This window comes from Lachnellula hyalina (genome assembly GCF_007821495.1).
Source record: "Lachnellula hyalina strain CBS 185.66 chromosome Unknown contig00030, whole genome shotgun sequence".
Classification (NCBI taxonomy): Eukaryota; Fungi; Ascomycota; class Leotiomycetes; order Helotiales; family Lachnaceae; genus Lachnellula; species Lachnellula hyalina.
The window spans coordinates 82,466-110,245 of record NW_022157144.1 but is presented as its reverse complement, the minus strand read 5'-3'; the positions used below and the strand labels follow the sequence as shown (position 1 = coordinate 110,245).

The following is a 27,780-nucleotide window of genomic DNA, read 5'->3' as shown; positions in this document are numbered from 1 at the left end:
GTGTAACCGGGAAGCTGCACGAAACCGTTTCCAAAACTCGATCACTCGCCTCAAATGGTCATCTCGAACGCCTCCCCTATATGAATATACATTAGGACAACACTTAACATGTACAGCCATGCTACTAGCATGCACGCGGATACATAATATATATGACATCGGACAGCTTTACAGGGCAGTCACACTGTGATCGGCACTTGCGGATTCCGGGTGGTAGCGCGGCGGCAACCAACCAGTTCTAGCCTATTGAGCAGAAGCTCTATATGCATGGAAGCTCCTCGCGTTGTTCAAAACAAGTTGGGCTTGTATTTTGAGACAATACGTCAAAAAACATATTTTCAAATATGATAAATCAAGGACGTTAGTTGCGGGGCAGTCCTGGTTGCGTAACACGATATTTGCAAGGACTAAGGGTGTACTTTGTGTCCAAAGACCGAGTACGATAGAGTACATGATGCGGAGACTCCGAAGATAAGAGTGGACCATGTAGTCTGCTCTATTACCGTTATACAAGTACAAGAATTCGCAAGCTGCACTATTATGGTCAGTGATGGAAGTAAAGTTAAGGTTTTTGGCCCCTTTGACCTGGTCATCCGATGGCTGAAACGGGCCTGCCAGTCACAACGAGGGAAATTGACTCTTCTGTCTCGGGGGGAAACGGATTGACGATTCTCACAAATGATAGATCCGATTAATTATTGGCCTGAATTGTTACTGCAGTACGAGGCGGGGACTTCACCAGAAAAATAGCGCCTTTGCTGATAACTATACTCTGCCTTAAGCTTACTTGGCACTGATTAGAGGGCTTGCATTCAACGTTACTATTTACAAACTCGACCCTATATTACAACATCACAGTTAATAAACAAGACTAATCCTCCAACGCCGCCCCAAATGAATCTAGAGAGTAAAGGTCTCGCATTGGATTTTCTGAGATTTCAGAAATGGTTTTGCATAACACGTCGATCATTTCGTTCGCAGCATCTAGCCCGATCGTCTTGCTCGAGACAGCGAACTGGATGTAGAGGCGGCCCTCGTTCGGATAGGTGACCACGTTAAAGTTGGTTGGTATCCCAAAGTCCAAGTTCTTCCATTGTGATGTCACGCCATTTATCGAGCAAGTCAGATCGAAATTTCCATTTTGGTGAGTGACAACGCTGCTGAAATCTGTCTTGGGCGACCATGTTGTTGAATGCTTCACAATGTCCTTGAAGTCTATGTTGGCGAATGGCATAGTGCGAGTGTATTGGATTTGGACGTGATGCAGCAAGTCTTTAAATGTCCAGTTTCTCTGAAAGGTTACTCGTAAGGGAGACTTGGTCACGGTAGGGCCCGAAACAGTCTCGATATCCTCCAATGGCGCATCTCGTCCGCTGATGATGTTGCCGAATACAACGTCTGGTCGCTTTGTCATTTTTGCTAGAACAATAGACCACGCTCCTTTGACGAGGGAAGCCATACTTATCCCTTCAGGAGTAGAGGGAACTGGGATATCTCTCAATGGCTTCACTAAAAACTCATCTTGAAAGTCTGCTTGGGGTAGTACACTTTTTGTGCGAATATCGATCATCTGAGATCCAGAAAGGTATTGCTGCCAGAAATCGTACGTCCCGGGAGTTTTCTGAGCTGTGCGGAATTGCAAATATTGCGCGAAAGAGAGTGGAGAGATATGCAACGCGCAGTTGTTATATGCGGAAGTAAAGTCTTTGGAAATCAATGGAAATGATCCTCCATCATATTGTGCATGTGTCATTCTGAGGACGAGCATGTGCTCCGACTCGGACCGGGATATTAGAAAAGGCCAGAAATGAGGAGTGCCAAAATCAATTTCAGTGGCAGAATCTTGAGAACATATCTTCTCCGAGAAGTCCGTCACGTCCTCATCACAATGAAGCCTCGACATTTCAAAGTCGATAGTTCGCAAGACCACCTGAAGAATATCGCACTGATAAGGAACAAATATAGTACGAAGGATAGCATGCTTGCGAACAATAGCACGGCAGGACGCTTCAATTTGCTCCGGATCAACGTGCGTGGGTAGATAGAGACGGCTATAGGTGACATTTTTCGCTTCGAGAAGCTGGCTCTGAACTTCAGTGGTGGGCAAGATATCAATAACGTTCGAGGTTTCGAATGGTAGAGATGATGCTGCTAGATTTTGCGTCGCAAATGACTCCAAGTCGGTAATGCCTAACAGCAATGATCCAGGACGGTACTCTGAAGTTGGACCATTAGATGATAAGTCACCAATAAAAGTAGCTAGATCGGAAAGCACTGGGTGGTCAAAGATGTACGATACAGGTAGGCGCAATCCTTGGCGACGGGCAAACATTGCCAGTCTCATAGCGATAATCGAGTCTCCTCCCAGATGAAAAAAGTTATCATCTGCCCCGATCTGCTCCGACGGAATTTTGAAGAGGTCTGCCCAAAGGCTTTGCACGGCTTTTTCCTTCTCCGTTATTGGCTCCCGTTTAATCGATGCAAAAGTGGAGAACTGCTGAATCTGCTCACGAGAGAGGGCGGCAGCCTGTTCGCGCAGTCCTTTCCGGTCTGCTTTATCACTTGTATTTCGTGGAATATCCAGTACTTGTAGGAAAACTGCTGGCACCATGTAACTAGGAAGTGATTGGCGAAGTTTGACAGTTGCTGCATTAACGCGAGTCAAGAAACCCTCGTCAGGAACACTGAATAGATCTTTAAACAACCCACTTCTGTCGGGGTAACCGCTGGTGGTAGAAACATGTGCATTCGCAATGAATGCCATGATAGATGGACTGTTCTGGTGAATAACAACTTCAGCGACAACATCAAGGGCATCTGGAAATAGCTGTCTCAAATTTTCCTCGATCTCACCCAATTCGATTCGTTGACCACGTAGCTTCACCTGGGTATCTCTACGGCCAACGTAGCGAAATGTTCCGTTTGAATTATACTGGAAGAGATCCCCGCTTCGGTATAACTTTCCCTGACCAAGCCCGGATGGAAACGCATAGCGCCAAGGCGGGCTGACGATATATGCCGCTTCAGTCTTCTCGGTATCATTGAGGTAGCCAGGGGTGACTACGGCTCCTTCGATTAAGAGCTCTCCTACTGCACCAATAGGAGCAATACGTGAAGGATCATTTGGCATGGTGATCCATCCCATACCGCCAGTGACCTGTCCAATAGTCCCTTGCTTCCAACCAACCTCGGGAAGCGGGCCGACCGCGCAGATAGTTGTCTCAGCAGGGCCGTAGCCATTGATCAGGGTTACTTTAGAGGCCCAGATGCGGACGTTCTCCTGAGTTACTGCCTCACCTCCGAGAACCACGGTCCGCACTCCAGGGATACTCTCGGGCCGTATCAAAGTGATAAGGGAAGGTGTAAATACAGCCCAGTTCACTTTATGCTCATTAATGAAAGGAACAATACTATTCATGCGTTCAAACTCAGAGGGTATGCAGATGCAACCACCATTAACAAGAGTTCCGAAGACCTCATATATGCTAGCATCAAAGGCATAACTAGCAAAATGAAGAGCACGAGTCTCCTGATTGATGCGCATCATACTGCTATAGTGGCGAATGCTGGTGGCTAGGTTGGCATGCTCCATTAATATGCCTTTGGGCATCCCAGTGCTACCAGATGTAAAGATGATAAAAGCTGTATCGTGGGGAGTGACACGAGGCGCTGAAAACTCGCCCACTGTTGCCTTTGCATCCGAGACAGGGATAGTGACTATTGTAGCGTCTGTATCGGCCATAATATGCTGCTTCAATGGCGACGTGATAATATATTTAGCATTGGTGCGGTCCAATATATCTCGTATACGGGCTTTGGGGTGGGCTGGATCTAAGCAAACACAGGCAGCTCCGAGTTGAAGAACTGCTATCATAGCAATGACGGACCATTTTGAGCGCTCGAAGCATAACGGCACCAAAAGCCCTGGCTGAATCCCGAGGGTCACAAGATGCTGTGACAGTGAAGAACATGCGAATTTCAATTCTCTAAATGTCATGTGACCATCCCAAGAGGAGATTGCGGGAGAGTTGGGTGAGTGTATAGAGTGCTGCAGAACTAAGTCATGCAAGCAAGCCTCATGGGAGGATGGCACGACCGAATTCCAATCTGCTATTTGTTGTCGGTCCTGCGGGCTAAGGAGATCGAGAGTGTCGAGTTGGCGATTCTCAAATTGACCATCCGACAATTGAAGAAGAACGTGCTCGAACTGTTGCACCATCCTCGTAGCTTCTAAAGGCTGGACAACACGCTCATCGTAACTCACCGAGACAATGATGTCATTTGGTTGACTCCTTTCGGGAAGATGGCATATTATCACGAAGGCGTAATTGGCAAAAGCTCCATAATCTTCGTGTTTACTTTGCACGCTGGAGAAAATCCCGGCGTCTCCAAATCTTGCTGGCGCTTGAATCGCTAGATGACATTGAAAGCTGCATGCAGCAGCCGTGTTTTCATTGAACTGGCGGATATTTTGCAAGCCACAGTGCTGAAATGGGATCATATCTATGGCTTTCTGTTGAACTAACGATAACGCGGCTCCGACAGAATCACCCGGACGGACGTGTACACGCACGGGAAATGTGGCAAAGGTTGGACCAGTAAGATCTTCAATCCCAGGAAGTGGGGCACTGCGGCCGTTAACAGTAAGCCCATACACGACATCCTCGGAATCGGTATAGGAAGACATGATTATAGCCCAGGCCATACGAATCAGTGTGGATGTGGTGTAGTTAGTCATTGTATGGTTGAAATCAGAGATGACATGGCTGAGAGAAGAGGTTGGTGATGGGATGAACAACGGAGATTGCAAAACCGGGAAGACTGGAGCACTCAAATCGGCGAATTCGGATCTCCAGAAATCTTCGTTGCTTTTTGTTGGTAGAATATGTTCGATAAATCGATTAAAGGGTCTTGTCAGTAGTGGTTCTTTGTGGTAAGCTTTTTGTACTTGGCTCCAAAGCAGGGAGAGCGAAGAGCCATCGTACAAGGCGTGATGGAGAGTGAGATGGAACTTGAAGCCTTTCCTGGAATTTGCCTCTGATTTGATCACTCCAAAATGCACCAGTTCTTCCCCCATGTCCATAGTAAGAGTCTTTACTAATTTTGTGTATGACACTTCAGTATCATAAAAATTCCAAACGATGCTCTTTCCAACAACAACTTGAAAGGTGCCTGAATCAAATGGGACGATTCGGGTGCGGAGAATAGGATTTGCTGTAACAGTCGCATTCCATGCAGTCTGGAATTGATCAAGACAAATATCGGCTGCGATCTCATACTCGAAAGTTGCAATATATTTCCCAGGTTTCTTGATGGCCAAGGCTACGAGGCCTTCCTGCAATGGCGTGCATGGATAAATATCCTCGACTTGGCTGGCTGACACTTGGCATCTGTCTGCCGCGGTCATTATCATAGTCTCTCTAATCGGCACATCCTGAATCAGGGTAAATGGAGCGACTGTATAATCTTTCTCGGTGGTGAGTGGTCTGGAAGCAAGTGCTAAATCGCAGATTTTAGGATGGTTAAAAACGTCGGCCATTTCGATGACAAAGCCTACGTCTCGAGCCATGGGAATTAAGACCATTGCCATGATGCTGTCCCCTCCGAGTCGGAAGAAGTGATCATCAACGCCAACGTCCACAGCGTCAAGGCTGAATAAATCAGCAAATAAGCTTAGGAACTTTCCTTCTTCTACAGTTGATGGTGCTCTCTTTACCACGTTCAAGGAAGTGTAAAATTGAATCTGGTCCCGAGTGAGTGAAGCTGCTGCAACTCTTAAAGTCCGGCGATCCGTCTTCCCAGTTTTTGTTAGTGGGATGTAGTCTATAGGAATAAAGATGGTCGGAACCATAAAGACTGGAAGAACGATATCGAGCTTCATCGTCGTCGTTATAATGCCCTTCTTGAAATAATCATCAGGAGTGCCAAAAATCTGAGAATCATCGTTCGTGGCCTCAGTCTTATTGTTGAGAGCGATAAATGCCACGAGGGCCGGTGGCCGGCTGCCTTCAGTGGGCTTCACGACCTCAGCGATAGCATCCTGAGCATTTGGAAACGACTCGCGTAGGTGATATTCTACCTCACCAAGCTCAACACGCTGACCTCGGAGCTTGACTTGGGTATCTTTGCGTCCAATATACCGCATAGATCCGTCTTCCAGATATTGGACTAGGTCACCTGTTCGGTAAACTAGTCCAGTTGCCGAAGGACGCATTTCACGTAACCATGATGGGCATTCTAAAAATAATGCCGCCGTTTTGACGGGCTCGTTCAGGTAGCAACGGCCCACAATGGGACTCTCAACAATCAATTCGCCAATACTTCCAACAGGAGCCAGCCTCTCATAATCTTGTGGATTAACAATCCAGCAAACAGAACTTGTTGGGAATCCAATGTTGTTTGGATCTCTATTGTCATGCACTGAACGATTGAGAGTCGTTAAGATTGCACATTCAGCTGGTCCATAAAGGTTCAAAAGATGCACATTGGGTGCCCATTGGGTAATGTCCCCGGGAGCGATTGCTTCTCCACAAAGCACAAGCTTTTTTAGACTAGGGCAAGCGATTGGTTCCAAGATCCGGGCAACAGACGGCGTTAAACAAGCCCAGTTCACCTGAAGCCTACTTATTGCCCTAGTGATATTGCCTTCGCGTTCCTCGTTAGACGGAATACAGATGCAGCCACCAGATGAAAGAGTGAGGAGTATATCCGCGATGGATATATCAAACGCGTACGATGCGAATTGTAGAACGCGTGAACCCCTTTCCAAGTATAGCCCAATTTGGTTTGCTTCAGCACTAGTACACCAGGAAGCATGAGATATCACGGCCCCTTTCGGTTTCCCAGTGGAGCCGGAAGTAAAGACTGCGTATATTGAATTCTCGGGTGTCACTGAAGAGACAATGCTTGCCTCCATGTCTGTTCTCCAGCCAAATTCATGGTCACCAATAGCTACTACCTTAGTAGCTACGCTAGTGGCGAGATGAGCTTTTATCTCTGAAGCAATTACCAGCGTAGCATTCGCATCTTGACAGATATCTTGCAGCCGCTGGAGAGGATGGGACGGATCCAGAAGAATGAAGGCACCACCAGCCTTAAGAATACCCAGTATAGCCACCGTTGTCCAACGGGACTTTTCGAAAATGACAGGCACAAAAATCTCTTCGCCAATTCCATGCTTCCGAATGAGGTGACTTGCTAGCGTTGAGGCAAGGGCATCGAGTTCTGAGTAGGTAAAATTGCCATCCCAAGAGCAGACCGCAGGTGCATCTGGCTGATCCAGACAACGCTCATAGATAATGTCGTGTGCACACTTGTTGATTCGGGCAGGTACTTCGCTATTCCATTTTGAAACCTGGTCTCTACTTCCTGCACCAAACAGATCTAGATCGTTGACTGTCTCGTTAGCCTTGTGTGTGAGTTCCGAGACAGCTTGCTTGAAAGTATCAGCCACCATGGTAGCTTGTGCCTCTGACATAAATGAAGTCCAGTAATTCATAGAGATTTCGATGCTGTTGTCTTCCAGCCACGCATTCAACGTTATGTCGTACTGTCATGAATTAGCAAATATGTTTAGGGGATATATGGATAGGACCTGCCTCGGTTGGGTCTTCGCCCTCGATAGCCTCGATCTCGATGGAGGTCTTTTCTCTGGCACGGGTGGCGACACCCCCCTTTTGAATGGATATAATGGTATTGAAGAGGGATGTTTCTGGAAGATTCAGTGGACGTTGGATATCGGCTAAGGATAGATGCTGGTGTTTTGAACTTCGCAAATAATCTTCTTGGGTATTTCGAAGCAATTCCGCGACCGCAAGATCTTTCGAGAACTTCATTCTACAGACAAGCATGTTGATGTATGGGCCCACTGCCTCTGCAATTCCGTGGATTGGGATGTCACGGCCGGAGGTGAGATAACCGAAGGAGACATCTTCCAATCCGGTATATGCTCGTAAAACCAATCCCCAAGCAGCATAGAAAAGGTTGGACAGTGTCAACCCGTGATCCGCACATAGCTTGCGTTGATCAGAACCTGTCCCCAGATTAAAAGTATGGGCTTGCATTCTTTGAAGACTTGGTCGCGTGTCATTTGGGTAGGAGGTTGGGAGAATGCAGGGGTCACTTCCACTAAGATATCTGGTCCAGTACTCTTTAGCCACGTTCAACGGGATAGTTTGAAGGTACTCAATATAGTTGTGATAAGATGGTCCGGGTCCGGATGATAAGGCTTTATCGTAGGCAAGGCGTAAGTCTCGCACCAGTATATGTAGTGAAGTGCCGTCAAGTAGAACATGATTGATTTCCAGCAAAATTAAGAGTTCGCCACTTTGAGAACTGCAAATGGTGAGATGGTGCCAAGGCTTTCCCTCAAATGACGCTTTCGATGGTTGAATATTTAGCGCTTGGATAGGCTCCTCTACGGTTGGCAGAATCGTAATGATATCTTCTGGGACAAACCGTAAAACAACTTGATCCCTGTGGCCTCGATTGGACTGACTATCAACAAAGCACGTTCTTAGAATGGCATGGCGAGTAACCACCTGATGCCATGCTTGAATAAAACGTTCCATATCGAGATTAGAACTCCCTTGGGAAGATGTAACTTTGAAGATGAATCGATTATGATAGGCAAGGGCGCTCTTCAGTTGACTCAGTAGCATGCCTTGCTGGATGGGCGAGCAGGGGTAGACATCCTCAATCTGACTATTAGACAACCCAATCTCTGGCAGCGTCTCGCCTAGGAATCTATCCAGCGTGGCATAATTGAATGATGCAAGCGGGAAGTCTGACAGAGTAGAGCTTGGCGGTTGATGCGGCAGCCTCTGCGCTAATTCGCATAGTGACTGCTCGAAACCAATGATCCATTGATCAATTGGACGTTTTGCGGCAGCTTGGCGATTAGAAAAGAAGCTGAAACTCAGGCAATGGTCAACCACAGTGGCAGCTACATCAATAAGTGCAAAACGTGGCGAATCATTCTCTACATCGAGGATCTCGTTTTCAAAGGTGTCGGTAGCTAAGAATAAGGAGTCAGATCGTTCCAATTGTTGATATAGCCCTGTGAAATTAAACACAATTTCTGCAGGCCCCTCGTGGTGGAAGGCGGCACGGCCTTCGGGGCTCAGGTATCGGGAGCAGAAATATGCCCATCCATTCTTCGGTATCCTCCGCCTATGGTCTTTGGTTTCGCGAAGGATATCTAAAATGTCGTGGGATTCGATATATGTAGGCCACATTGTCGTAAACCAGCCTACAGTTCTTGTCACATCAATATTGGAGTCCCATGACTCGCGACCATGCCCTTCTGTAAAAATCGTTGGCGCTTGACGATCTTGAAAGGCCCGTCTAAAGGAGTGTAGTAGAGCACACTGGAACAGGTCTGCAGGCTGAGTCTGAAAAGCGTCATTAGCAGTCCCGAAAAGAGTCCGGGTTATGCTCTCATCAAGGGTGAATCCTTGGTCGAGAGCATCTCCAACAAGATTACTTCGGCCAGCTACCCCCCAGTAATCCAATTGAGGTCGTGGAATATCACCTGGGTACGAATTTGTTGGGCTTAGATGAGTAGCAGCATAGGCAGCCTGGAGCTGACACCAAGCCTGAAATGACAGTGAAGGTCTCCCAGAAATCGATCCCGATACTATAAGTTCTTCCAGATCTGCAAGTATAATTCGCCACGACACGAGATCGACAACAAGATGATGGGCCACGAGGAAAAGGTACTGGCCCTGAGAGGCAGTATTGAGAAGATCGACCGAGAAAACGGGTCCGTCCACAAAACGTATCGCTTTCTGGCTAGAGAGGCAGATTTGTCCCCCTTCTTGCACAGATGTTATTTGGTGTGTTTTGTATCTAAAAGTGCCTTCCACACTTTGGGGAACGACCTGTTCCCAATCGATGACGTCCTTGGAGTTATTCGTTTTCTGAAATCGTGCTCTAAGCATATGATGAAGAGACACTAGTTCATTGAGGGCGCTGAATAACCTTTTTGGGTCAATTGTTTGACTGACGCGTAGGAAAAAGCTCTGATTGAAGTGGTCATGTCCGTTGTGCGCAGTATCGAAGAACAGCTGCTGAACTGGCGACAAATCAAATGATGTATTTGTTTTGATCTGTGAATGAGTGGGATTCGATTTCAAAAGTTGGATATTATGACTGATTCGAGATATCGTTTTGTGGCGGAATATGTTAGCTACAGTCACATTGACTTGATTGGCAGCACACTGTGATACAACCTGCATTGCACTGATCGAATCGCCACCGAGACGGAAGAAGTCATCCTCTATACCGATAAACTCAAGACCTATATTGAGTACTCTTGCCCAGATAGTATGGATTATTCGCTCCGTGTCTGTTGTAGGGTGACTCTTTTTAACTAAAGGTCCGCTGTACGATAGAATTTGACTTGAAGAAAGCGCCTCTACCGCCTGGCACAGCAACTGACGGTTGACCTTGCCACTCGAGTTCAAGGGGATGCACTGCAAGGGCAAAAAGAGCGATGGAACCATGTACGTTGGTAGTACTTGGCTCAGCTGTACCTCTGCTGCTTGAGTCTGTGACCGGAAGTCATCGGAAGCTTCAGCTAGTATGCAAAGGTCTGCGGGTAATGAGCGCTTTTGCATACAAATGAATGCAACCAGAATCGGCTGGTGTCCTTTTCTAGTCACTATCTCGACAACTGCATCGCTCAAGCCCGAAAAGCATTGTCGTGCATGATGCTCAACCTCCCCTAATTCTAGGCGTTGGCCGCGAAGCTTGATTTGCGTGTCCTTGCGAGAGATATAGTATAGAGAGCCGTCCTTGCTATATTTGACTAAGTCCCCAGTCTTGTATATGAGGGACGATTCGTCGCATCCAAATTCCTCAAGCCAAGGGGGGGCCTGAATAAATGATTCTTCCGTCTTTTCGGGATTCTTGAGATAACCACGGGCGACATTAGGACCTTCGATCAATAATTCGCCAATGGCACCGATAGGAGACAGATGGTTATTTTGGTCCACAATCCATGATCGGCAGCCAAAACTAAATCCCAAGTTTCTCCCACTGGTTCCGCTGGAAGTTTTCTTAGTTGCGGAACAGAAGACAGAACACTCGGATGGGCCATAAGCCAAATAGAGATCAACACTTTCTTGCCACAACTTCAATTCTTTCTCTGAAATCAACTCTCCGCCGATAATCATGACTTGCAAAGATGGGAGATCCACAGGGTTCAGGATTCTGGCCATCGAAGGCGTGAAGAAAGCCCAGTTGACTCTCAATCTAGCAATAGCTACAGAAAGATCATTGCGCTCAATATCAGAGGGAACGCAGATGCACCCCCCCACCAGAAGCGTGGTAAGGTTTTCGGCAACCGATGCGTCAAAGGCATATGATGCAAATTGAAGAACGCGAGATGTTTCGTTCATATGCAGCGCTAAGCTGTGTTCTATTGCGCTGGTCACAAAGGCTTGATGTTCGATGATGACTCCCTTTGGCTTTCCGGTAGAACCCGAGGTGAAGACGGCGTATAGGGCATTTTGGGGGGATACTTCCACTCGTGGTGTATCTTCCAGTCGATCATACGATGCGGTGGCAATCCAATCTTTCTGGTTATCGCCGATGATAACAAGTTCTCGGGCAAAGGTAGCAGCCATACTAGCCTGACGTTCAGATGATATAACTACTCTAGCCTCTGCAGTGTTACAGATCTCACGTAGACGCTGGACGGGCTGTGAGGGATCTAGGAGGGTAAAAGCCCCACCGGCCTTAGCTACTGCTATCATTGCAATCGTTGTCCAGCGAGATTTCTCGAGACAAATAGGGATAAACGTTTCTGGCATAACATTGTACTGGGCAAGGTGTTTTGCCAGGGTAGAAGATAACTCGTCGACTTCTCCATACGTAAATTCACCGTCCCAAGCATATATAGCAGGTGACTCAGCCATTGCTACGCATCGTCGGTGTATTAAATCTTCCACACGGCTATGAACCGGTATAGGCAGCTTCTGGTTCCATTCTTGCAAGACCTTGCGGCCATTTTCGCCAAGCATCGGAACATGACTAATAGGAGCATTGGCATTATGGCTTAATTCGTGAATGGCTTGGCGAAAGGTGTCTGCGATGTTTTCAACCGTCTCTTCAGCAATTTTTGACTTCCAATACGACAGCGTAGCATCTATGCGGTCTACCCCAACAACGATGTTGACCGTAAGATCATACTCTGAAGGATCTTCTCCTCCAACCACCTCCACACCCACGGAGGATTTATCCTCCACGCCGGGTTCTCTCGTGATTTGTAAGGACATGGCTGTGTTGAACAAGGAACCGCCGGCGGGCAGATCGGCCATACGGATCATGTCAGCCAGGGGGTAATTTTGGTGTTCCATGGCCCCTATATATGCGGCCTGGCACTCTCGCATTGCGTCAATCAATAAAGTTTCGCTGGGCAGTGCCATGCGGCAGACAAGGATATTGATGAATGGCCCTATTGCATCTTCGACTCGAGGAATTGGTATGTCTCGGCCTGAATTCAAGTACCCAAAGCAAACGGATTCTGAGCCGACATATGACTTCAAAACAAGTCCCCATGCGACTTGGAACAAGTTGGATAGGGTCAGTTGATAGTGATCGCATGATGACCGTAGATTCGAGGCCAACCCTACGTCGACACTAATTGCCTGCATGTCTTTATCCTCCACAAGTTGTGTCTCATTGATAGTCGTTGGGAGAAGACAAGGAGTGACGCCCTCCAGATACGTTGCCCAATAAGCTTTGTTTGATGATTCTGAAATATTGGCAAGGTATGAAATATATTCCTTGTAGGGTACGGGAGGAGCTAAAAGATGACTATCTTCATAAGCCAGCTGGAGCTCGCGAAGCAGAATCTGCTTTGCTGTGCCGTCAAAGATAGCATGATTGATTTCGAGGGAACATAGGACATCTCCTGTTGGTGTCTGGCCGACACTGAACCGATAAGGAAGTTCACCGTAAGCGAAAACTAGCTGGCGCTGCTCTGAGAGAAGCGCCATCATGCTATTTTCTTCATCGGATGAAACCACACACACTTCGGCGAACGGTCTTTTAAGCACAACTTGGTCGACGTAGTTGGCATCAGCAGCACTCCTGACAAACACTGTGCGAAAAATTGTATGGCGGGCAACAAGCCCGCGCCACGCTTTAATCACGCGTTCGATATTGACCGGCCGGGACGTTCCTTGAGCTTGTACTTTCCAGATGATAAGAGTTTGATAAAATTTGTCATCTTTGGCTTGGCTTAGCAATATTCCCTGCTGAATTGGTGAGCATGGATATATATCTTCGATTTCTGTGCTTGAGATATCGCACTGGGGCAATGCTGATGTAAGAAAAGTGTCTAGGGTGTCGTAAGCGAAGGACATAAGTGGAAAGTCCGAAGGAGTGAACTCCGGCGCCTGCGAGGGAAAATCCATTGCTATCGATTTGAGCGATCGCTCACAAGTGGAAATCCAGTCACGAATAGGGCGATTTTGAGCAGCGTATTTGTTGTAGTTGAAGTCAAAGTGTAAGCAATTGTCCTTCAGTGATATCGAGATCTCGATAAGAGCAAACCGTTGCATGTCTCTAGCAACGTCCGATGTCGCGGGCCTTGTGACCGACTGGAAAAGCGAATCGGAACGCTCAAGCTGCTGATACTGCCCAACATAGTTGAATAAGATCTCTCTCGATTCCTCTTTGAATATTCCTTGGGCCTTGGGGTGGAGAGAAGACGTGAAGTGTGCCCATCCATTACTCGGTACACTCCGACGTTTGTCTTTGGTCTGACGAACTATATCAAAAAGATCGGGCTTGGTGATCTGGATATATAGTGGCCACATGGTGGTAAACCAGCCGACGGTCCTAGCGACGTCTATATTGGAAGCCCATGGTTCGCGGCCATGCCCCTCGTTCCAAACAGCTGGAACAGGTCGGTCGCTAAACGTCTGCGCAAATGAATGTGAGATTACTGCCAGGAAGAGTTCCACTGGCTGTGTCCGGAGAGCACTGTTAGCCTCGTGAAACAATGATGATGTGGTTTGTTCGTCCAAAGCGAAGCCACTTTCGATAGCATCTTGAAGCAAATTCGTTTTCCCAGGAATTCCCCAATAATCACCCGAAGGAATAGTTGGCGCTGGATGATGAAGCTTCGACCCTTCTGGAGCCAGGTTCAGTATGGCATACTCTTCCTGTAGTCGGCACCAGGTTTGAAAAGGCAAAGATGGCGGGATAGAGATCGCCCCAGTCGTCAAATAATCCTCTAAATCGCCTATAACAATCCGCCATGATACTAAATCGACCACAAGATGATGCGCTGCTAAGAAGAGATATTGTTGCTCTCTAACGTTGATCAGGTTAGCTGATACGATGGGACCTTTTGTTATATCTAGTCTCTTCTGGCTCGAAACGAAAATCGCATCCGCAGCTTCCATTGATATGGCAGAATTTTCTTGGTAATGATAGCTTCCAGGTGTATCGGTCCCAATGGTTTGTAACCAGTTGCCATTGTGGTCTTTGATAAAGCGTGCCCGGAACATAGAATGGGTTCGGACGATCTGGTGAACGGCATCTGCCACTTTATCCGATGACACAGACTGCGTTAATCGGAGACAAAAGTCCTGGTTGAATTGGTTATGGCCTTGGGGTGAAACCTGAAAGAACAAATTCTGAATAGGCGAGAGGGAAAACGGCGAATTCGTGACTTCGGGTGGGTGAACTGCAGATACACTTTTGTTCCTTAACAGGCTCAGTTGTGAGATAGTTTTGCAACGAAAGATATCTGCCACCGTGATGCTCATGCCAGCGGAGCTAGATTGTGATGCCACCTGCATGGCGCTAATGCTGTCTCCCCCAAGACGAAAGAAACTATCATGAACGCCGATATTCTCTACAGTCTTATTCAAAACTCGCGCCCATACTCGTTGCAGTAAAGTTTCGCCTTCCGTCGATGGCTGTTCCTTAGAAGTGCCAAGATAATTGTACCTTTCAAGGCCGTCAGAACTTAAAGCCATGACCGCCTCGCGGAGCTGCCGCCGATCCGTTTTGTTGTTGGGGGTCTGAGGAACATATCGGATGGGTAAGAAGACAGACGGTACCATGAAAGCCGGGATATTATTGCTTAGCTGTTGTTCCGCTACCCGGGCCATCATGCAAAACTGTTCACTGGCACCAAGGAGTAAAACCTGAGCCGAAGAGTGCACCTTGGCATCCGTCTTCTCAACGCTACCTTCTCGAGCCAGGCAGACAAATGCTACGAGCATTGGATGACCACTTGTTGGCTTGATAATCTCCGCTACTACGTCGCTGGCCTCCTGGAAGGCGCAGCTAAGGTGTTGTTCCACTTCACCCAACTCAATTCGCTGGCCACGCAGTTTGACCTGTAAATCCTTTCGCGCCACAAATTGAAGCGCGCCGCCATCGGTATAACGGACCAAGTCGCCAGTTTTATAGAATCGGCTGTTGCCAGGTTCACGGAAGCTTGAATGCCAAGTAGGATGTGAAACAAAAACCAGTATGCTTCGGGCAGGATCATTCAAGTATTCGCGGGCTACGATATGCCCCTCAATCAATAACTCGCCCACAGCGCCTACTGGAAGGAGCTTGTGGTGATCCTCTGGGCTCACAATCCACATATTACAACCAAACGGGTGGCCTAGATTACGGCCATCGTCCATATCGTTAGTCACAGGAGGAGTACTTGAACAAAAGACTGAGGTCTCAGAGGGCCCGTATGCCAGGTGCAGATTAACATGGGACCGCCACAAATCCAGCACCTTAGGAGTAATAATATCTCCACCAACAACCAGTGTGTTTAGCGTCTTGAACTTGGATGGATCCAATATCCTGCACATAGAAGGTGTTAGAAACATCCAGTTCACTTGATATGCTGCTACTACTTTCGCAAGGTCCTCCTGTCGCTGTGTTTCGGATGGGATGCAGACACAACCTCCTACAATCAGCGTAGATAAATGCTCGGCGATACTAGCATCCCATGCGTATGAGGCAAACTGTAAAACTCGAGAATCGGATTTGAGCTGAAAGGCGGCAGTATGAGCTCGGGCGCTAGTAGCAAATGAACGATGCTCAATTACCACCCCTTTCGGTTTACCCGTAGAACCAGACGTAAAGACAGCGAACAGCGCATTGCTCGGCTTTGATGTGCTAATAAGTTTAGTCACACCCTTAGGACTCCACATCGTACTTTGACCCCCCAAAACGACCACTTCTGGCCCTACCGTGGCAGCAAGATCCTGGTTGTGTTCGGAAGTGAGCATAAGCGAGGCTGCTGTGTCTTGGCAGATACTTTGTAGTCGCTGTAATGGATGGGATGGGTCTAAGAAAACGGACGCGCCGCCAGCTTTGAGTATTCCAAGCAGGGCTATAGGGGTCCATCGGGATTTCTCAAAGCAGAGTGGAACAAAAATGTCAGGTCCCACTCCTCGGTTCTTGAGCTCGGTAGCGAGAACAGACGACATTTCATCGAGCTGAGCATACGTGAAGTCTCCATCCCAGGCACAAACAGCAGGAGCAGATGGCTGAGCCAGGCAGCGCTTGTGGATAAGATCGTGGACACACTCCTCAACCGGTATTGGTACTTGCACATTGTAATTGCCCACACGTCGTTTACTCAAAGCGCCGAATGTATTCAGCTCCGAGACAATTAGTCGGGGTCCTGACATAATACTCAACAAGGCCTGCTCGAACGCATCTCCCAGATTTTGGGCCTGCTCTTCAGAGAGGAAGGCTGTTGTGTACTCTAGGGCAATGTCAATGTCATCTTTTAAAAGTCCAATATTGACACTGAGATCATACTAGACACAGTCAGGTCAATAATCTTCTAGGCGCACCGCAATGGCGATTGTTACGATTATAACTCACCTCAGTAGGATTTTCTCCCCTTAATTCGTCAAAATCAAGAGTAGATGCATTCGGAGGGCACTCTAACTCTTTCTGCACAGACATGATAGTATTGAATAAGACCATTTCAGATGGCCTTGCGCCTTTTATCTTCTCTGCTAGAGATAGATGTTGATGCGTCAAGCTCTGCACGAATTCGGCCTGGTTCCTTCGCAGCAGATCCAAAACTTGTTCTCCTCCGCAAGGGGAAATACGGCAAACTAACATGTTAATGAAAGGGCCAACAGCATTGTCAATATCCGGGATAGCGGCATCTCTTCCAGATGTCATATAACCAAAACAGACATCGAACTGATTGAGGTAATCTCGAAGTACCAGCGCCCATCCCAATTGAAATACATTCGCCATTGTCAACTCGAATCTAGAACAGAATTCACGAAGCGACTGTTGGGAAGACAGTGCGAAATGAAATTCTCTTCGCTGTATAGGGGCACCTACAAGCTGACGCACTGGTGATTTTTGCAAAAAGCAAGGTTCAGCGGCCCTGAGGTAGTCTTCCCAATATTTGCGGGCATCACCCATGGATTGGTGATGAATGAATTCCACGTATTCCCGATATGCTGTCCTTGGGGTTGGGTCAAGCTGATCATCGTATGCAAATCCCAAGTCACGCAAAAGAATCTGTCTGGAGATGCCATCTATTATCGTGTGGCTAATTTCAAACATGCATACCGTTTTCCCTGTAGATGACCCACATATCACAAGTCTATTGTGAGGTCTCAAGTATCGAATTGCAAAGGGCTGATGCTCTAGAAGTCGTTCTAACGGGTCATTATCGTTGGGTAAAATGACGCAAAATTCTGAAGGTGCCTTTTTCAAGACGAGCTGGTCCTGGGAGCTGTTCTGAGAAGGACTGTCAAAGAACACAGTGCGCAGCAAAGGATGTCTGTGTAGAACTTGCTGCCAGGCGCGCATGAGTCGCGCCGGATCCACGGCGGATCCATTCCGGGCATGGAACCCCAAGTACCACTTGTTGAAATATTGGGCGGGATCTTTTGCCTGGCTAAGCAACATCCCTTCTTGTATTGGTGTGCATGGATACGCATCTTCGACTTCTAGGTTATCGGTTTCAAGCGGCGAAATAACCTGATTGACGAACGCATCTAGTTCGGGATACGAATATGACAACAGGGGGAAGTCGGACAGAGTGAAAACGGTAGATTTTTGAATCAATTCTAACGCTGTGTGTTCAAGACACAACTTGCAATTTTGGATCCACTTGCGAATTGCTGATTGGTAACGCATCAAACGATTGAAAATGAAAGTAAAAGACAGGCGCGAATCACTAACGTCCGCCAGGACATCTATCAATGCAAATCGTGGCATCTTCTGGGGCATATTAAGGAGCTCGCCTTTTGTGATTGGGGAATATTGTAGGAGTGATGCCGAGTGTTGAGAAAGGCCGGGATGATAGTTGAACGAAATTTCTAGGGGATCGGCTGTCCCAAAGGCTGCAACACCATCTTGATGAAGGTATCGAGAAGCAAAATAACGCCAACCGCTTCCAGACACTCGTCGTCGCCCGTCTTTGACCCTTCTCGCGATTTCTAGGACGTCATCCTCTGGCTGGATCTGGATATCGATTGGCCAAAAAGTTGTAAACCAACCAACGCTACGAGTAAGATCAATTCTCGAATCCCATGGCTCTCGACCGTGTCCCTCATTGAAGATGACAGGTGTCGGCCGATCGGTAAATATCTGACGGAATGATTGCAGGACAGCTGCATGCAGTAGCTCTACGGGCTGGGTCTGAAATGCGTCGTTTGCTCGGCCGAGAAGGCTTTGGGTGACATGCTCGGAGAGACTAAACACCTCTTCTGAGGCGTCCCCCCATGTATTTGGCTGGCCATAAACGCCCCAGTAGTCATCCAAGGGAGTGTGGGTAAAGTTGGGTAGAGCCTTAGCGGGAGGGAGGTTTGTTGCCGTGTATTCGGCCAGGAGCTGGGTCCAGGTCTGGAAAGAAAGAGTGGGCGTCCGCGGGGCGTCTCTCGTAGTGAGTAGTGCCTCAATATCAGCAATGATGATTTGCCACGAGACAGTGTCAACGACCAAGTGGTGTGCAATAAGGGAGAGGAAGAACTGCCCATTTTGATCCACCTGGACTAGATCACAAACTAGAAGCGGCCCCTTCTCGATATCTAGAGTCTGTCGCCTAGAAGAGACTAGAGTAGCCGCTGAGTCGAGGGATGTTAGCCGGTGGCTTTGAAAGCTGTAGCTGTGATCAATGTCATCGGTTATCATTTGTGTCCAAGCGCGCGGCTGTGGCTGCTGCTGCTGCGTGAACCTCGCACGGAGCATCGCATGGCACGTGACAACACGCCTAATAGCCGACTCCATCTTCTCCGACGACACTCGATTGGTGAGTCGGAAGAATAGGCTTTGATTGAAATGATGATAGTTTTCCGCAGCAGTCTCGAAGAACATGCGTTGAATTGGGGATAGGTCAAAAGGTATATTCAACTTTTCAGCTTTCCATTCGACGGTATCTTGCATCTGTTCCGTCCGAATACTAATTCGCGCAATAGTCTTGGCCTGGAAGATGGCAGCAACAGAGCTCCGAAGTCCAGCAGACGTAGAATGGGCGACAACTTGCATGGCGCTGATGGAATCGCCCCCCAATCGGAAAAAGCTATCGTCAACTCCAAATGACTGAGGCTGTCGATTCAGCACGCGTGCCCATATACTGTGGAGCATCCGCTCAGTGCTCGTAGAAGGGGCTCGTTTCACTGCCTTGGTTCGTCCTGTATACTCATTAATCCGGTCGGTCATCAAAGAACTGCAAGCCTCCCTTAGCCGTCGCCGGTCGATTTTGCCGTTCCGTGTCATTGGCAGTTGTCGCAGAGGAAGAAACAGCCCTGGCACCATGTAGGCAGGGATGGAAGCTAGGAGACTGGTCTCTGCGTCTTGGGAGGTTGAAAAGAAAGATTCGTCTGGCAGGACAAATAATTCCTTCAACTCATTTGATGCCACTATATCGCAAGCAATATTCTTGACGGTATCTAGCCAGATACAAGCGACTAGCAGCGGGGAGCTTCCGTCTGTTTTTGGGACTACTATTTCTGCAATGACTTCGGTCGCATTAGGGAAGCACTTTTGGATGTGGTACTCGACTTCCCCTAGTTCAATGCGCTGTCCACGGAGTTTCACCTGCGTGTCCTTCCGACCGACATAACGTATAGTGCCATCTGAATTATATTGCACGAGATCACCAGTCTTGTAAAGTCGGCTTAAATCGCCTTCTGCACGAAAATTTCGCAGCCAGGCAGGTCTGTTGATATAAGCAGCAGCTGTCTTCTCAGGCTCGCCCAAATATCCCCTTGTCACGACAGAGCCCTCGATGATTAGTTCTCCGACGGAACCAATCGCCGCCAGCTTTGACGAGTCAGAGGGACTCGTAATCCACCCAACGCTGCCTAGCATTTTTCCGATTGTTCCTGTTCGCCACCCCGTCGATGGAATAGGCCCAGCAGTGCAGCAAGTACCCTCCGCAGGCCCGTAGGCATTGATGAGCGTCAATTTATTAGCCCACTTGTCCACCACCTCGCCATTGACCGCTTCGCCTCCGAGTGCAATCGTGTTTAGCGAGGGAACATCTTCCGGCGCAAAGAGACCCAGTGTGGAGGGTGTTAGGAAGGCCCAATTAATTCTTAATTGGCGAATGGCACCAACTAGATTGTTCATTCGATCATATTCAGAGGGAACGCAGACACAGCCACCACAGACTAATGTACTAAAAACTTCATAAATACTTATATCGAACGCGTATGAAGCGAAATGTAAGGATCTTGCAGCGGAGCTGAGGTTTAGAGCGTCGCTATGAGCTAGAATGCTCGTTCCCAGATTGACATGTTCCATGATGACACCCTTTGGTGTGCCAGTGCTACCAGAGGTAAACAGGATGAATGCAGCTTGGCTAGGCATCACACTTTGCAGGTCAGAGCTGAGAAATGGCAGGCCGAGAATATGGTCTTTCCCAGTCAGGACAACTTTGCTGTAGAGACCTCGAACAACATTGGCATGTATTTTTGATGCCAGCAGTAGCTGTGGTGTGGAACTTTTGATGATCTGTTCAATTCTCTGGCGTGGGTGACCTGGGTCAATGAGAACGCACGCTGCACCTGCGCGGAGGACTGCAATCAATGCTATGATTGACCATCGAGACTTTTCCAAGCACACTGCGACTCTCGACTCGGGTGAAATACCTAGAGTCAGGAGATGCTTTGCTAAACGGGCGGAGTAGTCGCCTAGTTCCCGGTATGTTAATACACCGTCCCAAGCGCAAACAGCTTCTGCATCCGGCTGGCTGGTAGTTCGGCGGAGAACGAGATTATGAAGCGTTTCTTGAGTTGCAGATGGGACTTGTCCATTCCACTCGGCCAACTGAGTCAAATCTTTAGCACTAACCACTTGGATATCTCGGATAGCGTCATGTGGCTTTGTCGAGAGCTGGCAGACGACAGCCTCGAACTGCTGAACTAGTCTTTGAGCCTCGGTGTCCTGGATGATAGATGAATTGTAAGTCACCGTGATCTGGAGATCGCTAGAATCGTCATTCATATGACAGAACATTGCGAACGCGTAACTAGCGAAGTCCTCATATCCCTGGACGCTTCCTTGATCCGCCTTTCCGAGCCAGCCAAGGGTTTCGTCTTCCATGATGCTTGAAGGCTGAATGACCAACTGAGTCTGGAATTCACACGCTTTGGCGGCATCGGTGCTGAGCTTGCGTATGTTTTGCAATCCGTATTGTAAGAATGGGATCATTCTGGTCCCTTGTCGCTGCAGTTCCGACAAAGTGTCGCCTACGGTCTTCACCTGGTTTAGAGACACTCGCAGGGGTACTGTCGCGATAGTCGGCCCCGTCACCTCCGCGATACCTCCTATAGGAGCAGTTCGCCCATTTACAGTGAGCCCAAATACTATATCGTCTGAGTCCGTATAATGTGCGAGTACTAATGCCCACGCGAGTTGGAGCACGTTGGACAGGGTATACTCTTTATTGTGGCTCGGGAGACTGGTTATAGTGTGAGTAAATGAATGGTTTGGGTCGGGGCTGTAATCGGAATGGGTCAATGATGGAAAGACGGCCGCCTGTAGATTACTCAATTGGGAGGTCCAGAAACGGTCGCCGCCATCAACATCAGCGAGGTACTGAATAAAGCGGTTGAAGTACTGGGGTTTTAATAGCTTGTGTTCGTATGCTTCCTTCACCTGGACCCACAGCAGCGGCAATGACCATCCATCGTACAATGCGTGGTGGATGCTCCAAACGAATCGAGTTTTCTTTCCCTCCGGGGAGAGCACTAAGGCTAGGTGCATTAAGGGTTGACCCAGGCTCATGACTCTCCTGGTAGATTGACTCATTTCCTCTTCAAGGCTGTTGTATATCTCCCATGGAGGTAGTTTGCTCAAAACCACCTGGAGGGTTCCATATTTGGTTGACTGGATTATTCGTGTTCGAAGTATTGAATTTTCAGTACAAACTGCATCCCAGGCTTGCTGGAAACGCTTCAAATCAATACTTTGCGGAAGCAGATACTCGAATCGACCGATGTACATCCCTGCCGTCTTGATTGCTAGTGCCATCAACCCTTCCTGCAGAGGTGTGCAAGGATAAATATCATCGATCTCATCTCTATCTACTTGACATTGATCGATACCGCACTCGAGGACCTCTTCCACACTAGGCCCGTCTCCTACGAGAGCAAATGGTCGGGTTTGTAGCTCCGGTTTACTGACAAGTCTCTGCGTCTTTTCCGCAAGAGATACAATTGTGGGATGATCAAAGATATCAGCGACGGTGAAAAGCAATCCGTTGTCTCTACCTCGAGCCACAAGGTTCATGGCCACAATCGAGTCGCCACCAAGGCGGAAAAAATTATTATCGATACTGAGTTCGTCTGTTGAGATTTTGATAACTTCGACGAACAATGCATATAGAAGGCGTTGAACTTCAGTAACTGGCCCTCTCTTCACATTAGAGATGGTACTAGTCGCGCTCGTCTGGTGTCTAGAGTGCTCTGCGCCTAGACTCCGGAGTAGTCTACGGTCCACTTTGCCGGATTTGCTGAGAGGAACAGTGTTCAGGGGGATGAACACTGTCGGGATCATGTATCTTGGCAGAATTTCCTCTAGTTTTTCAAGTGCTTCGTTGACTTTTGCATTGAAACGTTCATCTGTTATCTTGAACACCTCTGGTTCCAGCATAATGAACGCCATTAAGATTGGTCGACTGCCTTCTTTAGTAGTTACTACTACCTCAGCGACAGCGTCTTGTACGCCTGGAAAGCATTGGCGAAGGTGATGCTCAACCTCACTTAATTCGATACGCTGCCCGCGAAGTTTGATCTGGGTGTCTTTACGGCCCATATAGCGGAGGGAACCATTTGCGGTATACTGGACAAGATCGCCCGTCCGATATAACCGTTCAACTCCTCCGGGTCGAAATTGAGTGAGCCATGGAGGGTGTTCATCTGCTGGGATAAAAGACGCTGCTGTTCTTTTACGGTCATTGAGATAGCCATATCCAACAATCGGGCTCTCGATCCAGAGCTCGCCAATAGTACCAATTGGTGCCAAATTATCGTTACCATCCACCACCCAGCCTACAGCACTAGTAGGACATCCAATATCATTAGGATCTTTCGGATCGCGTACATTCCTGTTCAGCGTACTGAGAATCGCGCACTCCGCAGGCCCATACAGGTTCAGGAGATGAGTGTGCGGGCACCATAAAAGGATGTCCTCGGCGGCGATTGGTTCGCCACATAGGACTAGTGTTTTTAAAGACACCTTCTCTGGGGCAATCATACGAGCAACGGATGGGGTTATGCACGCCCAGTTAGCCTTTAGGGTGTTGATGGATTCGATAATATTCCCTTGCCGGTCTTGCTCGGAGGGGACGCAGATGCAACCCCCAGCTACCAAGGTAAGGAAGTTATCGGCAATACTAATATCAAAGGCATAAGAGGCAAATTGTAAGACTCTCGAGCTAGTGTCTAGAAAGAGACCGATGCGATTGGCCTCTGCACTCGTGCACCAGGACATATGAGATATGACCGCCCCCTTCGGCTTCCCAGTCGATCCAGATGTAAATACAGCATAGACTGGGGCTTCTGGATTGACAGTGGGCAGCGATCGCGAAGAGGCGTTCTTATGAGAAGTGGGTCTCTGATGATTGCCTAAAAGTATTGATCTCTTTGCAAGACTCCCCGCCAAAATCGCATTCCGTTCCGACGAGATGACAAATTGCGCGTTTGCGTCCTGGCATATCCCTTGTAGGCGGAGGGTTGGGTGCGAGGGGTCAAGGAGGATGAAAGCCCCCCCCGCTTTGCTTACACCTAGCATAGCAACAGTAGTCCAACGCGACTTTTCGAAGCAAAGAGATATAAAAAGTCCCGGGTTAAAGCCTTGGTCTATGAGATACACGGCCAAGTCGGATGAGAGCTGGTCTAGTTCACCATAGGTAAACTCCCCATCCCAGGCACAAACTGCCGGCGAACTGGGCTGGGCCCAGCATTGCTTTTGAATGAGTTCATGGGCACATGAGTAGACTCGCGGGGTGAGGTCTCCATTCCAAAGAGTCAACTCGGACCAATCATGTGAGCTAATCTTGTTGAGATCTCGTATGGGCAGGTTACTTTGAGAGGGAGTCATTTGCTGAAAGAGATGTTGTAGCTGATGCAGCATTCGGCTCAACTGAATCTCGCCGATTAATTGCTGGTCAAAGGTCGCCTCAACCTCGACCGAACTGCCCGACGGCTGGCAAATCAATGTGATGCCATAGGTACTGAAAGCGGACAGCTCAGACAAATCTTTGAATTTGGAAAACATGCTTGGAAGGCTCCCTTCCTCCGGTTGAATTACCAGCAAGCTTTGGAACTGGCAGGCGGCCTCCGTTTCCAATCCCATACGCTTGATATGCTGCAAGCCTGACTGCTCGAACGGAATGGTAGCGATGAAATTCTCCTGGACGTTGCCAAGTGCTTCGGCAATGGTGTCGTCGGGATTTAGGCGCAGACGAACTGGGATTGCTGCAGTGGTAGGAGCAGTCATCTCCTCGACTCCCAGCACCGGAGCACCACGACCGGTGGAGATGGTGCCAAAGACGACATCGGGACTTTCCGTATAGAGGGCCAAAAGGATGGCCCAAGCCAGTTTGATCTTGTTGGAAATGGTGAAGACACCCGCAGTTGGATCTGTTGCGATGACACACTTCTTTTTTATTGTCGGATTAGGGACATACCCCGGCGATGGTACTACAGGAAATATGGCGGCATTTAAGTCAGCAAACTGCATCTTCCAAAATGCTTCGTCTTCATTGCGAATCTGCAATATGTACTTGATGAAGCCATTGAACGGTCGAGACAAGAGACTCGTCCCCTTATATGCCGCTTCCACCTGCTCCAACAGTAATGGCATCGCCCAGCCATCGCTGATGGCGTGATGAAGAACCAGAATAAAGCGAAACGGCTCGGTGGTAGATAGCCGCTGGTTCATATAAAGTCGAACCAGCCGTTGACCCACCTGCCAGTCTTGCCACTTCGTCATGTCTGGTCCGTGGTTGTCGAAGTATTCCCAGGGCAGAACTCCACAAATGACGGCTTGATACATCGATCCACTACCTGCCTGTATGATGCGGGTCCTCAGAATTGGATTGGCTTCGGAAACCTCGTCCCAGGCCCTTTTAAAGCTTTCAATATTAATGTGGCTCGGGAGTTCATACTCTGTGGCGACTGTGTACGCGCCTGGTCTTTTGGCTGTGAGTGCCATGAGTCCTTCTTGAAGAGGGGTGCAGGGATACAGGTCCTCGATCTCACCGGCATCACTCAGCTGGCATTGCCGCATAGCTAAGTCAATCATTGCATCCCGGCCATCTGGCTCCGAAAGCAGTGAAAACGACGCAATATTCGCAGAATCTAACGTCTGGGTGGAAATCGCCGCAGCCATCTCGATGAGAGTTTCATGGTCGTATATATGGCCGACCGTCAACGCCAATCCTTGCCGTCGAGCAAGGCCGGCGAGCTTTATAGCGGCCATCGAATCCCCACCGAGTCCCAGGAAGCTATCAACCTGTCCTATATGGCTTGGAGGGATCTGCAAAACCTCCGCCCAGAGTCGCTGAATCCACCGTTCTATGGGGCTGAAAGGTTGTCGTTTGTTTAGAGAAGCATCGGCGCGTATATAAGCTTCCAACTCCTGCCTTGTCAGGTGTGCAGCTAGAGAGCGCAACCGTCGACGATCGCTCTTCCCACTGACCATCAAAGGCATTGATTGGAGAGGGAGAAAGACCATAGGAACCATGTATTGAGGGACCAGATCTTGTAATTTTGTCTTCACCAACTGTACCTGAGCTTGGAACTGCTCACTTGGCGCCATAATCCATTGCTTGTCTTCGTATGTCGATATTCCGCTCGCAGTCAAGGTTTCGGCTTGTCTACCACTTGTGTTTTCACGTTCCGCCAAGATGAAGGCCATTAGAATTTGCGAATTCGTCTTGTCCGCCAGCGTGATCAACTCGACCACGACGTTTTGAATACAAACGCCGTCAAAACAGCGTCGTATATGCGCTTCCACCTCACCCAACTCCAGGCGCTGCCCTTTCAGCTTGACCTGGGTGTCTTTGCGGCCCACGTATCGAATGGTCCGATTCTCGGCACGAACCAAATCACCCGTCTTGTACAATCTAGCAATGGTATTCGGCCGGAGCTGGCGGTGCCACGCGGGTGGATCTATGAACGCTGCTGCCGTTCGAGCCTGATCATTAATGTAACCACGGCCGACCGAAGGACCATCTAGCAGTAGCTCTCCCGTCATGCCAGCCGGGCATAATTGATTGTGGTCATCCGGATCAACCACCCAACAGGTTACCCCAACGCCTCGGCCAATGTTGGTGGCATCGACGTCGATATCACCTACCTCGTGCCGCCTCACCATGGAGACCACCGCACATTCGGTTGGGCCGTAGCCTTGAAATAACTTAACGTGGTTAGACCACTTCTGTACATCCTCCACCTGTACTGCCTCCCCACCAAAGACTAATGTCTTCAGCGTTGGAAAGTCGTGAACCTCAAGCACTCGGGTAAGCGATGGAGTCAAAACCGCCCACGTTACGCCTAGTCGGCGCGAGGCTCCAGCCAGATCACGTTTTCGGTCTGCCTCAGACGGAATGCACACACAACCTCCCACGATTAACGTCGTTAGGATCTCAATTATAGAACCATCGAAAGCATATGACGCAAAGTGCAAGACTCGTGAGCCGGAATGCATGTCCGTGGCGCTGCTGTGGGCCAGGGCACTCGTCGAGTACGACCGATGCTCGAGGATGACCCCTTTAGGCTTTCCAGTCGTGCCCGACGTAAACATTACATAGGCAGCATTGTTAGGCTTCACCGTCGCTTTAAAACTATTGTTTTCTTTCGACCAGACAACCATATCGTCTATCAAGATCATCTTGAGGCCCAGCTTGGCCATGTTCGCTGCATTTCCCTTCGACGTAACTACCACGGTTGCCTCGACTGCGGAGCAGACTTCCTTCATCCGTTGAATTGGATGCGAGGCGTCTAGAAGCACAAAGGCACCGCCGGCTTTCAAAACCCCAAGCATAGCCATTGGGACCCAACTCGACCTCTCCAGACAGAGAGGCACAAAGACTTCAGGGCCGACCCCATGGCTAGCCAGATAAGCCGCGAAAGACGACGAGAGGGTATTGAGCTCCGCGTATGTCAAATGGCTGTTCCAAGCATCGATCGCGGCGGCTTCGGGCTGTGCGGTACCACGCTTTTGAATTAGATCGTGAACGCAGATATCCATGGATGGTGGCGCATTCGAATTGTAAATTTGGGATTGGAATGCTTGTTCGCCGTTGTTTTCCAT

The 27,780-nt window shown here is 48.6% G+C and overlaps 1 protein-coding gene across 1 annotated transcript; it reads right to left on the bottom strand.

Moving 5' to 3' along the window:
* Positions 1–871: 871 nt before the first annotated feature.
* Positions 872–27,780, bottom strand: vlmS (Nonribosomal peptide synthetase; the record flags this gene model as incomplete). Its single annotated transcript, XM_031148417.1, has 6 exons — positions 872–7,549; positions 7,845–10,109; positions 10,200–16,799; positions 16,867–17,526; positions 17,578–25,588; positions 25,631–27,780. 6 exons carry the CDS (start codon positions 27,778–27,780, stop codon positions 872–874), a joined length of 26,364 nt encoding a protein of 8,787 aa, XP_031007259.1.